The sequence below is a fragment of the Syngnathus typhle genome, linkage group LG9 (genome assembly GCF_033458585.1).
Source record: "Syngnathus typhle isolate RoL2023-S1 ecotype Sweden linkage group LG9, RoL_Styp_1.0, whole genome shotgun sequence".
Lineage (NCBI taxonomy): Eukaryota > Metazoa > Chordata > Actinopteri > Syngnathiformes > Syngnathidae > Syngnathus > Syngnathus typhle.
Genome location: NC_083746.1, coordinates 14,689,030 through 14,707,632, shown reverse-complemented (window position 1 = coordinate 14,707,632; position 18,603 = coordinate 14,689,030). Strand labels below are relative to the sequence as shown.

Here is an 18,603-nt window from a genome sequence, read left to right as displayed (position 1 = left end):
TTATTATGCAAATGATATTTATCTCAGATTTTCCTAAATAGTCGATGCAAATGAGTCAGCATAATTTTCAAGTCATCAACCATTAGTTTAATGAATTCGAATGTTATTGAACAAACCTCCCAATAATAACAGAATTTTTCAAAAATAAAAAACTTAAAATGCACTGTTCCAAATTATTACGCACAACAGAGTTTTATAACATTTTATAGGTTGTTATGAACTGAAATGCTCATCTTTAGAATTTACAGCATTAGGAGGTCATATTTACTGAAATCAAAAGCTATTTCAATCAAAAACATCTTAACAGGTCAAGTTACATTTTAACATAGGACCCTTTATTTGATAGCAGCTTCACAATTCTTGCATCCATTGACCTTGTGAGTTTTTGGAGAGTTTCTGCTTGAATTTCTTTGCAGAATGTCAGAATAGCCTCCCAGAGCTGCTGTTTGGATGTGAACTGCCTCCCACCCTCATAGATCTTTTGCTTGAGGATGCTCCAAAGGTTCTCAATAGGGTTGAGGTCAGGGGAGGATGGGGGCCACACCATGAGTTTCTCTCCTTTTATGCCCATAGCAGCCAATGATGCAGAGGTATTCCTTGCAGCATGAGATGGTGCATTGTCATGCATGAAGATGATTTTGCTACGGAAAGCACGGTTCTTCTTTTTGTACCATGGAAGAAAGTGGTCAGTCAGAAACTCCACATACTTTACAGATGTCATTTTCACACCTTCAGGGACCCTAAAGGGGCCAACCAGCTCTCTCCCCATGATTCCGGCCCAAAACATGACTCCGCCACCTCCTTGCTGACGTCGCAGCCTTGTTGGGACATGGTGGCCGTCCACCAACCATCCACGACTCCATCCATCTGGACCATCCAAGGTTGCACGGCACTCATCAGTGAACAAGACTGTTTGAAAATTAGTCTTCATGTATTCCTGGGCCCACTGCAGCCGTTTCTGCTTGTGAGCGTTGTTTAGGGGTGGCCGAATAGAGGGTTTACGCATAACTGCAAGACTCTGGAGGATCCTACACCTTGATGTTCGTGGGACTCCAGAGGCACCAGCAGCTTCAAATATCTGTTTGCTACTCTGTAATGGCATTTTAGCAGCTGCTCTCTTAATCCGATGTTTTTGTCTGGCAGAAACCTTCCTCGTTGTGCCTTTATCTGCACGAACCCGTGTATGCGCTGAATCAGCCACAAATCTCTTTACAGTACAATGATCACGCTTAAGTTTTCGTGAAATATCTAAGGTCTTCATACCTTGTCCAAGGCATTGAACTATTTCACGCTTTTCGACAGCAGAGAGATCCTTTTTCTTTCCCATGTTGCTTGGAAATGGTCATCTGCTTAATAATGTGGAACGCCATTCTTAAGTAGTTTTTCCTTAATTGGGCTCACCTGGCAGACTAATTATCACAGGTGTCTTGAGATTGATTTCAGTGATCCAAAGAGCCCTGACACACAATACCGTCCATGAGTTTAATTGAAAAACAAAAAATGTAATCTTTATGACACTTAAATACAATTTGCATAATAATTTGGAACACGGTGTAGAAAAGTGCTATATAAATTAACGTTGATTGATCATTGGCCACAATATGCTTCACCAGGTTTATTGCAAGCTATAGTATTAGTCATTTTTCACACGTCCTGAGTGTTTTTAGTCACCTAAATGTAGAACAGAGGCTGTGATGTACCGAAGTCAAATTCCTTGTTTGGCACGCCAATCTTGAATGAGCCTGTTGGCACTTCCGTCTGTTCGTAGCGCATTGAAAACTGGTTATTTCAGAAGAACTCCTTCAAATATGACCCAGAGTGTGCCATGATTGACTTTTTTCTGCTTGTGAACCTCGTCAGTGCTGCTACTTGACTCAGTCGGATAACTTATCACCAAAGGGACATATATGTCCGCACTACAAGTAGTTTGACTGTTCCCAGTTGTCATTGATTTGTTGGTTTGCAGTGCAATGCATTATGTTACATACAAACAAAAATGCAATTATTATACATTCATGACGTGCTAATAATTTGAAGGGTCCAAGCATTTTCTGACCTTTTCTGCTTCTTTGGTATCATCAAAAAGCCTTCTCTGGCGATGTGCAGGTATAGCCTTGGCATTCTCCCAAGTTTCTACCCATATGTTGCCTGGAATTTTCATCCTTGGACTTAGCTTGCCTTTCAAGACTGTTTGACCGTTCTCGTTGACGATATCCTCCAAAAAATCTCTGGGAGAGTACCAGCGAACAAAGTCCTCAAGAATAGAACCTGGGTTGGCTGCCTATGGAGGCAAATGAAAATTATTTATTCAATCATCAGCAAGAAAAATGGGATGAAACATGCAACACAACATTGCAAGATGGAGACAGGGGGTAAATTACCTTACTACATAAGCATTACTCACATTTATCTATCATGTTTATGATACCTGATGTCATTTTCACAAGTCTTGGGACTTATTGTGTCTAACCTGGGATTTGGGAGATTGTATTTTATGCCATGTCATACAGAAATGAGTGTTGGTTTGACAAAACCTCCTTGGATTGTTGTATACTTGAGGAAAGGGAAAACCATTGAATCTTTCATGTTCATATGTAACAACAACAAGAAAATCATTTATTTAGGTAAAAAAAAAAAAACGTATTACAACAATAGCAATTAACAAGAGTTAAACAAATACTGGTGGTTCCCGTGGGCTTTGGACTCTTAGGGGCAGTTTGGTGCTGTGCATGGATAACGTACACAAGGAAAAAGTTGCGATTAAACACTATTCAACTTGTTTTTCAGATATTGGGAAGAATTTACTCAAATTTGCTTTTGAGTAGTGTTATCGTACTTGCCTGACTGTTTTTCCACAGTCTTTGTTTGTGAATATTTGCAACCTATGAGAATAAGCTCCTGAAGTATGCAGACGACACCACTCTCATCGGACTGATCCAGGATGGTGATGAGACTGCGTACAGACAGGAGGTGGAGCGACTGGTCCACTGGTGCAGCCAAAACCACCTGGAGCTGAACCCGCTCAAGACCGTAGAGATGACAGTGGATTTCAGGCGAGTCCCTTCACCACTTTTACCCCTCACTATCCGCATTAATACTGTTCTCTCCACAGACACCTTCAAGTTCCTGGGAACCACAATCTCTCGGCACCTGAAATGGACCGGCCACATAGACTCTGTCCGGAAGAAGGCCCAGCAGAGGCTGTACTTCCTGAGACAGCTCAAGAAGTTCAACCTGCCGCGAGAGCTTCTGAAGACCTTCTACACTGCCATCATCCAGTCTGTCCTCTGCACCTCCATCACTGTCTGGTTTGGATTATTTTCTTGTGTATCTGGAGTATCCAGGAGTGTAGAAAAGTGCAATATATCCCTCCAGGTGCTGCAGATATACTGTTTTGATCGTTTTGGGGGCTATCTTTTACTCTGTTCAGATTTCTCCGTTTTCTATGACGTTTTTTTATCTATTACATCACATCCGTTGGGACGGAACAAACCAAACAAGGTAATGGTTGCTGCCAAACTGATTAATAAACAAGGCGGATTCGCAAATTTATATTGTGTCGTTTACTTGTATGTCTATCGTGTAATATGTCTCGTCACTGTGGGAACGAGAAAACGTAATTTCGGTTTCTTTGTGTGTCTTGACGTGAAGAGATTGACAATAAAGCTGACTTTGACTTTGACTTTAAGGACAAATCTGCCTTGTTTATTACTCAGTGGGACTTTTGTAGTCCAAACAACTCAAGGGTGCTGGAGTGGAGAGATCAAAATGTTCCGTTGTTGAATGCATCAATCCACACAAATCATTGCGTCATCCCCCAACGTCAGAACCTTAAAGAAGCGCCTGGTCAAATTTTATTTTTCCAGCATAGTGCCCGTCTTTGGGCAAAGTCCTGCTTGTTAAGCAGTGTTTCAGAAATCTTGTCAGGATGGACAAAATACTTTTCGTTGATGGTTCAGTTCCTTCAATCTACGAACCGGATTCAGTTGAAGTTGGGAAATTGTGTAAACAACGATTCGAAAATCCTTCTCAACCCATATTCAATCGAATACACTACAAAGACAACATATTTAACGTTCAAACTTATAAACTTAATTGTTTTTTGCAAAATAATAATTAACTTAGAATTTCATGGCTGCAACACGTCCAGTAGAAGTTGGGAAAGGTGGCAAAAAATACTGAGAAAGCTGAGAAAAGCTCATCAAACACCTATTAGGAACATCCCACATGTGATCAGGCTAATTGGGAACAGGTGGGTACCATGATTGAGTATGAAAGGAGCCTCCCCAAACATGCTCAATCATTCACAAGCAAGGATGGGGCAAGGTTCACCACTTTGTCCACAACCGCATGAGAAAATAGTTGAACAGTTTTAAGAACATTTCTCAAAGCAAAATTGCAAGGAATTTAGGGATTTCAACATCTACGGTCCATAATATCATCAAAAGGTTCAGAGAATCTGGAAAAATCACTGCACGTAAGCGCCACGGCCGGAAACCAAGACTGAATGATCGTGACCGTCGATCCCTCAGACGGCACTGCCTTAAAAACTGACATGAGTGTGTAAAAGATATCACGCTCAGGAAAACTTCAGAAAACTACACTCAGTAAATACAGTTCTTCACTACATCAGTAAGTGCGGGTTAAAACTCTACCATGCAAAGCAAAAGCTGTTTATGAACAACATCCAGAAACGCCGCCGGATTTTCTGTGCTCATGTAAAATGGACTGATGCACAATGGAAAAATGTTTTGTAGTCTGATGAGTCCACTTTTCAAATTGTTTTTGGAAACACTAGATGTCGTGTCCTCCGGACCAAAGAGGAAGCGGACCATCCGGACTGTTATCAATGCAAAGTTCAAAAGCCAGCATCAGTATGGGGTGCGTCCCTGCTGTCCTTGAAGTGGGCGGAAATTTTGCACGAGAACGCCCTCTTTGCATCTTTGATGCCCCGGGACAGGTCAGCCCTCGCAGTCCTCAAGCCAGCCTCATCCCCCGCTCTAAAGGCTTTGTCCCTGGCCCTCAGCAGCCTGAAGACAGCCCCCGTCAGCCATGGCTTCCGGTTAGCCCGAGTGACGATGGATTTTGAGTGAGTCACATCATCAATGCACTTCCTGATGTAGAAGGAAACAGAGTCAGTATACTCCTCAATATCTGTCCGATCGTCGCAAGTGGCAGCCCTCCTAAACAGGTCCCAGTCAGTAGAGCCAAAGCAGTCACGCAGTGCATCAGAGGCACCCTCAGGCCACACCCGTACCTGCTTGCCAACTGGCCTGGACGCTCTCACCATTTGTCTGTATGCGGGCAAAAGCATAACAGTGATATGGTCAGAAAGTCCAAGATGGGGGAGGGGGGCGGCTTTGAAAGCTCCTTTATGCGAAGAGTAGACCAGGTCCAGGAAGCTGTCGCCACGCGTAGGAAAATTAACATGCTGGTGAAGCCTCGGAAAAACAGACTTCAGATTAGCATGATTAAAATCCCCAGCGAAGATGGTGAAACCGTCAGGGTGCGCTGTCTCTTGTTCACTGACAGCCTGGTACAGTTCACTAAGAGCCGCGATCCTGTCGCCTTCGATGTTGGAAGGCGGGATGTAAACCGCGACGAGCAGAATCGCGGTAAATTCCCTTGGCAGGTAAAAAGGCGGCACTTAATGATCACGAACTCCACCAGTGGCGAGCAGTGCTTGCATACCACTACAGAGTCCCGGCACCATTCGTCACGGATGTAGACGCATATTCCACCACCTCGAGATTTCCCCCCTTGTACAATGGCCCGGTCCGCCCGATAGCACGCTAGCCACTCCAGATGTACAGCAGAGTCCGGAATGTTGACAGTCAACCAAGTCTCCGTGAACACGAGCACACAGCAGTCCCGCACTGTCCGGTTTGTAGATCGCAGCAAGCGAATGTAATCCATTTTGTTGTCCAGCGATCGAACATTCGCCAGAAGAATGGAAGGCACGGCCGGGCGAGCAGGGTTGGCCGCCAGCCTGGCCCGGACGCCCCCGCGTTTGCCCCTCTTCAGCCTCCTCGCATACCGCTTTCGATGCTTCCCAACCGGGGGAGGAATAGCAGACGAGCCCGGCGACGCTTCAGGACGTAGCAGGCCAAGCTCCTTTAATGTTCCCGCATCAAAGTCCAGAACTCGACAAAACTCGCTTTGGCCGATGTCAAGCAGAACCTGCCTGCCGTACTTGTAGTACGACTCAGTACGACGAGACGAACAAAAAAAAAATGCCGGACAAACACTCAGACGGACAAAACACCGTTTGGGCGTGACAGAGAGAGGTCGCTGCGTATGCACGCGCCGCCATCTTGATTCACATTTAATCTACCCCATGTTACTACATATTTGTTTGATTCTGTCAAGAATTTGTCCATAGTCAATATATTAAAGAAAAAGAGCGAGACATCGATTCACTGATCCACACAACCAGGATCTACAGCACAGACATTGGAATGTCATTCGGACTAGAGAAGTGCGGTCGCATGGTGACAAAGAGAGGGAAGGTAGTCCATACAGAAGGGGTCTCACTCCCAGAAGGAACAATAACAGACATTGAGGACAGCTACAAGTACCTTGGTATCCCACAAGCAAATGGCAACCTCGATGAAGCCACAAGGAGAGGAGCCACAGCCAAATACCTATAACGAGTAAGGCAAGTCCTCAGAAGTCAGCTAAATGGCAAGAACAAGATCCGGGCAATAAACAGCTACGCCCTGCCAGTCATCAGATACCCTGCAGGAATAATAAGCTGGCCAAAGGAAGAGACGCAGACCACAGATGTCAAGACACGGAAGCTCCTAACCATGCACGGAGGGTTCCACCCTAAGTCCAGCACCCTGAGACTGTGCACTAGCCGTAAAGAAGGAGGCCGAGGACTACTGAGTGTGAGAGCCACTGTTCGGGATGAAACAGCCAAGATCGATGAGTACATCAAGGAAAAGGCCCGAACGGATGACGTGCTCAGTGAATGTCTCAGACAATGGCAAACAGAGGAAGAGTAGCTAGCGACACCATCATGGGAGGACAAACCCCTACATGCGATGTACCATCGGCAGATAAGTGAAGTGGCTGACATCAAGAAATCCTACCAATGGCTGGAAAAAGCTGGACTGAAGGAGAGCACAGAGGCACTCATCATGGAGTGGGTTTCGGAACTTCAACCAGAGTTTTGAAGTTTTGAACTCCCTAAGGTGCCAGAGATGCCCCTCCCTCCCTACCTTCAAAACCACCCTAAAAACCCACCTCTTCACATTAGCCTTTCCTAACTGACCCTGCCCTTGGTGTTTCTTTGTTCTTCTTTTTTCTTATTGAAAGTTTTCTTTCCCAATAATGTTGTTCTTTTTCCTCCCTCCTCCCCCAGCCCCCCCCCCCACACACACACACACACACATGTAAAGCGACTTTGGGTACCTAGAAAAGCGCTATATAAATCCCAGTTATTATTATTATTATGGCTGCACAGGAACAGGCTCTGAACACCAGAGCAATAGAGGCCAAGATCTACCACAACAGACAAGACCCAAGGTGTAGGCTGTGCAAAGAGGCCCCTGAGACAGTCCAGCACATAACAGCAGGGTGTAAGATGGTAGCAGGGAAAGCATACATGGAACGTCATAACCAAGTGGCTGGCACAGTGTACAGCAGTGCTTCTCAATTATTTTCTGTTACGCCCCCCCCCTAGCAAGAAGAAAACTATTCGCGCCCCCCCTCCCCACCGTGACTATCCTAACTTGTCTTGTAAGTCGTAAAATGTTGCACTGTCGCAAACGTGACAGAAGTAACAATGAGAGCGCCACTGCCCCCTGCTGTAGTAAACGCGCAATTACACTTTATTCTAGTACTGCCAAAAAAAAAGCCTGTTCCCCAGGGTCACACGCGCCCCCCCAGGAATAGCACCACGCCCCCCAAGGGGGGCGCGCCCCACTATTTGAGAAGCACTGGTGTACAGGAACATCTGTGCAGAGTATGGACTGGAAGCCCCAAGTTCAAAGTGGGAAGCACTCCCTAAGGTGCCAGAGAACGGGAAAGCCAAGATCCTGTGGGACTTCCAGATCCAGACTGACAAGATGGTGATGGCGAACGAACCGGACATTGTGGTGGTGGACAAACAGCAGAAGAAGGACGTTGTAGTGGATATAGCAATACCAAGCGATGGGAACATCAGGAAAAAAGAACTTGAGAAGCTAGAGAAATACCAGGGCCTCAAAGAAGAGCTTGAGAAGGCCTGGAAAGTGAAGGCCTTGGTGGTCCCCGTGGTCATTGGGGCACTTGGGGCAGTGACCCCCAAACTGGAGGAGTGGCTACAGCAGATTCCAGGAACAACATCAGACATCTCAGTCCAGAAGAGTGCAGTGCTAGGAACAGCCAAAATACTGCGCAGAACCCTCAAGCTCCCAGGCCTCTGGTAGAGGACTTGAGCTTGGAGTGGGAAGACCACCCGCGGAGGGTGAGAGGGGAATTTTTATATATATATATATATATATACTTAAACAACTTCACAGCATGTTACGGTATCCCGTCAATATTTTGTCCTTATACATTTTTTTAAACTTAGGTAAGGTACTACAGTTCTTTAATTCTTCACTGCTGGTGTTCCATAATTCCACACCTCTAACTGTTATACAATGTAACTTCAAGTTTGTTCTCACCAAATCTCTTTTAAACATACGTGTTCCTCTTAAATAATAGGTACCGTATTTTACGCCCTATAAGGCGCACCTAAAAACCTAAATTTTTATCAAAAGTCAACAGTGCGCCTTATAGTCCGGTGCGCCTTATATGGATCAAGTGATGAATTTGTTGATCCATACTGGTTGTACACAGTGCTCCGCCAAAATGTTTTAGTACGTTTTAGTACGACTAGTAAATTACAAGGTCGCATCGCTTCCCAGCATTACGGTAACTGTAGTCAGGGGGCGTCACCGAATGGTTGTTGTACCCGCGAGGCTATTTCATTTCAAAATAGGCTGCTCCGTTAATGTTTCGAGTAAATCTACGGATCGATATGGAAGGGAAACATAGGTAAGTAGTACCAATGCGTTAGATCGAACTTTAGTCAGTTCTGATCATTTTATAGGAGCTCGTTTGAGAGACGCGATTGTTTACACTTTGCTGAGGCTCATGGGAGATTGCGAGCTGAGGGTCATGGGTTTTTGCGGATGGCTAATGCTATAACAATAGCTGCTATACGCGCGAGGCTATTTCATGTCAAAATAGGCTGCTCTGTTCATGTTTTGAGTAAACCTACGGATCGATATGGAAGGGAAACATAGGTAAGTAGTACCAATGCGTTAGATCAGGGGTGTCAAACTCAATTGCACAGGGGGCCAAAATTCAAAACACACTTCAGGTCGCGGGCCGAACAGAACAAACATTGAACACACTAAAACTAACTTTTAACAAATATAAATACAAACGGATCACAATGTTATTCTGGAATAAATAAACTTAGACTTTATAAAATTTAAAATATCTTAATCTCCATAAAAATATATCCAGTTAAAATTATACAAGTTAGAAATTGGAACATGCTGCAAAAAAAATGCCTGAAAAAATAAATTAAAATGGTGACAGTGCTTGTACTTCAAGCAACATTAAAATAATAAATCAAAACGTTTGATTTTCTTTGCTTTTATGTCATTTTAAATAAAAAACTTAAATTTTAAATATCCCAAATGATTTTACTCTCTATAAAAATATCTCCTGTCAAAATTATACAAGATAGAAATATGAACATGCTGCAAAACAAAACAAAACCTGGAAATATAAAAACAATTTGTGCTTTTCAGCAATAATAACCTGCTTTCACAGCAGCTTCACTTTGTGATTTTGCACCGGTGAAAAACGTCTGCTGGAATGTCACCTTCTTCTTTAACTCTTCTACCTTCTGTCTCTTCTGCTCTGCATTCAGGTCTTTCAGGTTATCCAGATGTTTTGTTTCATAGTGTCGTCTTAGATTAAAATCTTTCAATAAAGCCACATTAGCGCCACAAATGAGACAAACGGGCTTACCGGCAATGTCAGTAAACATATACTCAACCTCCCATCGGTTTTTAAAGGCTCTGTTTTCAGAATCAACTTTTCTCTTCGGCAACATGAGGGGCTAGCTTCGCAATAACTTGCAGCAACAAGCACTTGTCCTGATTGCCGCGGAAAAATGCTCGGCAAGGCAGCGAAAGCACTGCATTATGGGATCTGTAGTTTATTGTGTTATCATCGCTTCATATCGTCGGGCCATTAGTAACAATAATATAAAATGATCTCGCGGGCCGGATATAATTGCATGCCGGGCCGGATGTGGCCCGCGGGCCGTGAGTTTGACACATATGCGTTAGATTGAACTTTAGTCAGTTCCAATCATTTTATAGGAGATCGTTTGAGAAACGCGATTGTTTACAGAGGGCTCGTTGGTTATTGGCTAGTGGGTGCATACCGCAACCCTAGTCAACATCAGTTTGTTGCAGTAAAGCTTCTATTTTATGCGCCTTATAGGCCGGTGCGCCTTATATATGGACAAAGTTTTAAAATGGGCCGTTCATTGAAGGTGCGCCTTATACCCCGGTGCGCCTAATAGGGCGGAAAATACGGTACTTTCCCTCCACTCAAACAACCTCTGGATACTGTTTGGTGATTGATTATTTTTTATTTTGTACATGAGTTGGATGTTTTTTAAGCCGACTAGGTCGTTATATTTCAGTGAGTTCAGTTTAATAAAGAGAGGGTTAGTTGGTTCTCTATAATCAGCATTATTTACAAGTCTTATTGCTTTTTTTTGAAGAATGATGATTGGATCTGTGTTTGTTTTGTATGTATTGCCCCACACCTCCACACAGTACATAATATATGGGAGTATGAAGGAGCAGTACAAAGAATATAATAATGACTGATTTATAAGGTCTTTTACTGTATATAATACTGCTAGTGAGTTTGAAATTCTTGATTTGATATACATTATATGTGGTTTCTAACTTAATTGATTATCTATAAGCACCTCAAGAAATTGTACTTCATTTACTCTTTCTATTTCTATATTATTTATTGTAAGAATTTTGTCTGTGTTGGTCGGACGGTTTCCAAATATAATATACTTTGTTTTACTTAAATTTAGTGTTAGTTTATTTGGGTCAAACCAACTCTGTAATTTTTCCATTTCAATACCCACAGTATCCAATTGTTGATCCAGGTCCTCCCCACTGCAAAGCAGGTTTGTGTCATCTGCAAAAACTACGGCCTTGAGTAACCCGGAGACCTTGCATATATCATTGACATACAAAATAAATAACAAGGGGCCCAATAATGAGCCTTGAGGAACACCACACTTTACCTGCTTTAGTTTTGATTTACAGTCCATAAGTTGCACATATTGAGTCCTGTTTGATAAATAACTGTTTAACCAAGTGAGTGACATACCTTGTATCCCATATCTTTCAAGTTTTGTTAACAGTATTTCATAATTTACAGTATCAAAAGCTTTCTTAAGATCCAAGAAAACACCTACAACATATTGTCTATTTTCAATAGCTGTTGTTATTTCAGCTAGGAAATCTAACAAAGCTAGTGTGGTGGTCCTATTTTTCCGAAATCCATACTGTTGGTCACACAGAATATTTTGTTTTGTAATAAAATCATCAAGCCTTTTATAAAATATTTTTTCTAATATTTTAGAGAATTGTGGGAGTAGAGATATTGGCCTATCGGGATAATTTTAGCAGTTTTCATTTCACTTGGAAAAACACCATTTGTCAGAGATTGGTTGGAGATAAGTGTAAGGGGTTTCACCACACATTCAATGATATTTTTAACAAGTGACATGTTAGGGTTTGCAGAATATCTTCATCGTATGATTATGTTGGAATGTAACCTGTAATAATTTAATTAGTTTGTCCTGTCTAGACAAAATTAGTTTACCACTGTGCTTCTCAATTATTTTCTGTTACGCCCCCCCTAGCAAGAAGAAAACTATTCGCGCCCCCCCTCCCCACCGTGACTATCCTAACTTGTCTTGTAAATCGTAAAATGTTGCACTGTCGCAAACGTGACAGAAGTAACAATGAGAGCGCCACTGCCCCCTGCTGTAGTAAACGCGCAATTACACTTTATTCTAGTACTGCCAAAAAAAAAGCCTGTTCCCCAGGGTCACACGCGCCCCCCCAGGAATAGCACCGCGCCCCCCAAGGGGGGGGCGCCCCACTATTTGAGAAGCACTGGACTAAACGCAGAGGAAGCAATCAAAGTTGCTTTGTTTACAGAAAGTCGTAAAAGGCCCCCTGCTATGCTTTGATCAGCAGGGGACCGTCTTCACCTTATCCTGTGTGTTCCCACACCCCCACTTTCAACCCCACTCTGTTTCTCTCAATAAATAAGCACCTGGCGAGGCCTGAGTCAGACATCATTCGACCATCGCTGTAAGCACAGCGACGAGTGAATTCTCCGCCTGCAGGTGCCTAAAACGACTAACTTGACTCCAGTGTGGTTCTTGCAAAATAAGTTAGAGTGAGCAACACTGTCAGGGTTTTCCAAACTATCTTGATCTATGATTATGTTGGAATGTATGTAACCAGTAATAAATAACCTAGCTTGTTCCATCCTACACAATGTCGTAAAACATCCCCTGCTCTGCTAATCTAGAGGTCAAGGGCTTTTTAACTTGTCTATTCAGTCTACTATCACCCCCACCCTTTTTCTCTTAATAAAGATGCTCTTGTGGGAAGCGAGAGTCAGGCTTCATTCGACCATCGCTGTAAACACAGCGACGAGTGAACTCTCCGCCTGCAGGTGCCCAAAACGACTAACTTGTCTCCGTGTGGTTCTTGCAAAATAAGTTAGAGTGAGCACCACTCTAACATTTTGGTGCCGAAACCCGGGACCCTCATACCCGCCATCTGGCTGACGGAGGAAGACGTGCTGCATTGTCGACAAGCCAGCGTCCATTAGGAGGACCTGGAAAAGAAAGTCCTGGGAAGAGAACTTCTTCGCTGGGCCAGCATCTTAGGTCTGCCTTCGTCTGACAGAGGTGGTTTGACGGGACCCGGCAGTAAGTTAAAAAATAAAAATAAAAAATAAATTTTAAAAAACCGCTGATACGGCTTTGGTTTGTCCGAGCTATGAGATACGGCTTTGGTTTGTCCGAGCTATGAGATACGGCTTTGGTTTGTCCGAGCTATGAGATACGGCTTTGATTTGTTCGAGCTATGAAACGCGTAAAAAATTAAAGGTGCACGAGATACGGCTTTGGTTTTTCCAAGCTAAGAAACAGCTGGGATTCTCGTCCCAGTGGAAAGAACGGGCTAAGAAAAAAAAAACTCTTGGCTCTTCTGGAGCAGTGGTTTTCAAACTGTTTTATATATTTTTGTAAAATCTCACGTACCTCCGTGTACCCTCATTTGACAACCACTGTTCTAAGGGGACAGCTTCGCGTTGGCAGGGCTGGGTAACTGGACAGTTGTCTTCAGTTCCCAGGGAAGGAAGGGGTGTTGTAGAGTCCCCCGTCCGGATGAAGCAGCTCTTTTATTTTTAAAAGAGGACTTCGCGTAGGCAGGGATAAGAAATTTGTGTGGTTGGATGTGTGACTGGTAGGATAAATTGACTAAAAAGCAGTTCTAGCATTGATCGACGGCAATAACACAGGCTAGTAATTTGTTAGAAGGTCAATTTAAACCTGCATTGAGGATCCTCAAAAAAAAAAAAACACTGGAAAAACTAAAATTAAGATGAGAAAAAGGAACGATAAATCTCTAGCTCTTGAAGGAGATGAGTTCATGGCGAGTAGATTTCTTGATTGTATGTAATACATGCTGAAGTGGAAAAAGAAAAGAGAGAGAGTTGAATTGTGCTAGACTGTGGTTGAAAGCTTCACAAGAGAGAAGAGAATAAATCCAAAAGACAAAAGACAGAAAGTTGAAAAGTGCTGCGACTATGTTTGTCAGGCCGGAAGACAATGAGGCCACAGTGCGCAGGCGCACTGTCCCGGCCACGGCTCCAGCCGCAGCTCAAGCAGAAGAGCAAGAGAGGCATTCCGCTCGTGTGCAAAACTTGTATACAACAACTATGCAGTGGGACAGGCATGCTGAAAAAGTGATCCAAAAAGGCAAAAGTTCTGATGTATTTCATCTAGATGATGATAATGACCTAAATGAAGATACAACGATCTTCCAAAGTTCCCAAAGGGGAGAGGAAGAGTTAGAGACCAACAAGGCCGAAGGCCACCATATAATTCAAAACACCCATCAGATTCTGACAACTGTTGGAACTGTGGGAAACGTGGACACTGGTCAAGAGAGTGTTTTAGAAAGAAAAAAAAAAAAAAAACAGTACCAGTCAAGGGGCAGAGGAAGAGGCAGAGGAAAAGTCACATTTACAGCATACAGAGAAAGAAAGAATAGATGCCCATATGACAGCAAAACATGTCATTGTCAGATTATTGGAACATTTTTTTGATTATTAGAGCTCCTGTCCATGCAAGAAGTATGACAATGCTGTTTGTATGCCCAACGACAAATTACCAGAGATCGAATTGTGTGTGTACACTAAAGTTAAAATTTGCAAATCAAGTGGTAAATAAATGCAACTTGCTTCTAGGAGATAAATGAAAAATTAGAATGTACTGTCCTCGTGTACGTGGGAGGGACCAGCTCATGATCGACCACAGGAAATGGCCAGCCTGTGACAAATCATTGGTGCTGGGACCTGCCCTACGCGTGCGAGAGCTGTGCATGTGTGTTAAAATGATGAAGATTGGCTAAACTTTTAGTGTAAAGAAATTTGTTAGACTGTGGTCTATCCAATTTGCATCGCAGGAGATAAATGAAAAATTAGAATGTACTGTCCTCGTGTACGTGGGAGGGACCAGCTCATGATCGACCACAGGAAATGGCCAGCCTGTGACGAATCATTGGTGCTGGGACCTGCCCTACGCGTGCGAGAGCTGTGCATGTGTGTTAAAATGATGAAGATTGGCTAAACTTTTAGTGTAAAGAAATTTGTTAGACTGTGGTCTATCCAATTTGCATCGCAGAACAGAAACGATTTGGAAAGATAAAAATGAGGAAAAGAGAAAAATGTGTTTGCGAGCAGAAATTTATCCACACTAGTGCATGTTAAGTGTCGAGCCCTCATGAGAAATTTGAAAAAAAACGACAGAACATGCTTTCAGGGATTGGAAGAAGCAAAATTGTGAAATTAAGACATTGCAATGCTACATTTAATAGGAATAATTGATTGATGGTGTTATAGAATTATACAAACTGCTATATGCGAGCTAAATCTGAGAAATTGAGTTTGTTAAATCTAAAGGCAAAGAAAACTTCAGATTAATTTGCCAGTAGTTTTTTGAGTTGAGTTTTTTTTGGGATTGGTGGATTGTTCTATCAGGAACCTTGAGTTGAAAATGGTATATGGATGTTGTGTGGTGAGCTTGGATGAATTGAGACCAATGTGATGGAAAGACTCCTTTTTGGAGACTGTGTGTGAGATGCAAATGAGCATTGATGAATGATTGCCTTGAATGATAGGAGAATACAGGTTGAATGGTTGAAGCTGTTGGCGACTACTATGGAAAATTAGTAGAGCGACTTTGCTGAAAGAGTGGTTTTGAGTAAGTTGAATGCTAAAATGAAAAACATAGCTTTTGGATTAATGATTGACTAGAGAAAAAACTGGAGAACCAGTAACACATGCAGAAGATGTGTGAACTGGGAAATTGAGAAGCGTTTTGGAAAGAAAGTCAAGTTAAATGATGGAATCATATGTAGTAAAGAACACGTTCTCCCAAAACGTTTGTCAAGGTGTGAGGCATGGGCGTTGCCAAGCCACAGAAGGAGGGAGTGAATAGGACAGATAGTGGAAGATAGTAATAATACAAACCTTTACAACATATGGATTTTCTAATACATTTGGTGTCATACTGTGGTAAATTTCTATTCTGGTATCATGCAATGTATATCTCACTAGTAAGCCTAAGTGTGACCGGGTCATTTTTCAGGTCAGGTTCGTGCGGAATTGTTTGGGCCTTAGTCCATGATCTCATTGGCACGAGACATCTGGTTTCCATTAACAACTGACAAGATATGCACCCGAGTGAGGAAAGGGAGGCTAACTCATAAATAATGAGGAGATATTGGGAGTAATCTGTTGGTCCTTTCTTTAAGTCACATTTTTGAGCAAGGTAATTTACACAGGTAATAACGTTTGAGAGGTCAAGACATAGATCAGGGCTAGATGTGGAACGCAGACCTCGTTGAGTTAATTTTGAATAATGATACTGAAGACAATGTACTGTTCCATTAAGTTGGAACTATAGACGAAACGTAGCTCGAAAATAGGACGAGTTACAGGACTTACAATATAAAGACGAGATGGCTGTTACTAGGAGAATTTGAAGTTTGGTAAACAAACGTTACTAGCGAATTGATGGCAGCAGCTACATTTGGTTACAAGTTTGATGTCCCAGTCTGTCACTCTCAGTGCCAGGATCCCTGAAACTCGATCCCGAGACTCTGCCTGCAGCCATGGACGTCTACAAAACGGTGCCTGGCTTTGAGGCACCTTTGACCTTTGGCAAGGACAAAGAAAGACTGTTGTTGTACTTGTAGGGGGACAAGTACACTCTGGAAGAAAGACGACATCCTCGGGGACGAGAAAAGACAGTGAGAAGCGGAGGAACTCACAATGTTGAAAATTGACTCATTTGAACAATGGACTCAGTTGAGAGTGATGGATGGGTTGGCTCTGAAGCAACAACAAAAGAACACCAACTTGCAGCAGAAGACATATGGACATGAAGTGGCCGACGGCCAAATCGCACTCCTTGCTGTGGCGTGGCTAAACTTGGTGGGGCTTGAGTCAAAGTGGACAGGAGCTTCATTGTGCACTGAGTTTGACAGAACTGAGGAGATTTGATAAAAATTTAATAATGCGTAGAGCTACAGAGAGAAGCATCATGGTCAGAGATTGAACAGATTGGACAAAACAAATAGGCTAAAACGGAGAGAAACAAGAGCGAGATCTGATGTTTTGGCTCATCAGGCATAAGAAGTAGAAATTGAGTTAGATACATTTTAGAATAGGACATTTGGACTAAAGTGAATTCAGTCAAGAGGAAGCTAGGTTGCTCAATGTACCTACTCAATAAAATAGTAAATTCGTTGCACCACAGTGGAGTTTGGGTGGTCAGAATGTTGGATACGTTAAATTTTTGACTTTCACACAATCATGCATAGGAGTCGCACAAGGCGACAGTTAACAAGACAATGACTGCAATAGGGATCACTTACGACTGCACCGACATGGAAAAGTAGAAGCAAGGGAGTTGAGTAAGGGATTATATGCAGAACAGTCCGCTATACAGTTACCAATAGGAGCTTCTATCAAAAGAAGCGACATGAGAGATGTGTAGAATCCCTTTGTCTGTGTTCTGTGTTCGTGCGTAATCTCTGTAAAGTTGTGTCAGGCTGTTGTCGTTTGTCTGAGCCTTGGGTGCGCGCTCGGACGCGGGTGTGCGTTTATGTGCACAACCTGTGTGGGTGCGAACGTGTTAGGAAGAAGACGGCATGGATAAGGGAATCTCCTTTAAGACAGGAGGCAATAAATGGGAAAGCCCCTGTCATGAACGGTCTTTGGTTAGGAGGAATCATTAGGAAGTGCTCAAACTCTTCTTTCAAACACTCCTATCTGCCTCGTTAAAAAGGGCATTACAATTGACAAGAGTTGCAAAGGGCAGATGAAGAACAGTCCTTGGCAGATTATATGATCAGGTCCCTCAAACTGAAAGATATGTCCAATGCAAATTTACTGCCGCCTGATCTTTCCTCCTCACAGGTCGACAACCCCATCAATCCAGGAGACTGGGTCTACATCAAGGTCATCAAAGGAAAGAACTGGGCCAGCCATGGTGGGAGGGACCATTCCAAGTCTTGCTGACTACCCCCCTCCGCAGTGAAGATCTCTGAACGACCCAGCTGGATTCACCTTAGCCAATGCGAGCTACAAGGAGTGCTGGACCCCTCATTTCGGGACGGTGGCGAAGTCTGCGAACAACGATCCCAACTCCGCTAGGCGGGGGTATGTCTCGGTGTTCCTGTCATCTTAGTAGCAACGGGTCTCCACATGCCAGGTGGATCCTCTGCTGCGTTGTGGTTGGAGCATGCTATAGTCTATGGACACATCTGAACAGACCAAGTGATAATGTTGACCGTGGGAAACGATGGTCACACGATGAGAACTTTGAGGACTGGTCATGAGACCCCAGAAACCCATACGAAACCAACGCTTGGTACCGGTATGTGAAGGTCACTGTGAGAGCGCACACACAGGTGGGATGTTATGTGTGTGTTCAAAAACTCCCCTTGCTCCACACAAGTTCACTTGGAGGCCAATGCAATGAATGTCACTGAAGCGAAATGTATGGCATCCATGGGAGGAGTTGGATATCAACACTGTGCTGTCACAGTCAGTGACGCTACCCCTGCCGCCCTGGACTCGCAGGAATGAATCTGTGATCAAACTCTTTTGGATTAATCCCAATGTAACTGTTGGAGGACGACAGATGCCAGAAGTGGCCTAAACCAGAACGCTACCTGGAATGGACTACACGTGTTTCAT

General features: G+C 43.3%; 1 protein-coding gene across 16 annotated transcripts in view; it reads right to left on the bottom strand.

Annotated features, from left to right (window-relative positions):
- Positions 1 to 18,603, bottom strand: part of rab3gap1 (RAB3 GTPase activating protein subunit 1) — a 247,591-nt gene that overhangs the window by 38,523 nt on the left and 190,465 nt on the right. For 15 of the 16 annotated variants that reach the window (XR_009715772.1, XM_061287379.1, XM_061287381.1 and 12 more), the window contains one exon: positions 2,057 to 2,281. Coding sequence is in view for 15 of the 16 variants with exons in the window: in XM_061287379.1 (XP_061143363.1) it covers positions 2,057 to 2,281 (225 nt within the window). In the remaining variant the exon portion in view is untranslated. Of the gene's footprint in view, positions 1 to 1,671; positions 1,759 to 2,056; positions 2,282 to 18,603 lie in introns of all 16 variants that reach the window. The other variant, XM_061287392.1, reaches the window with a different exon arrangement.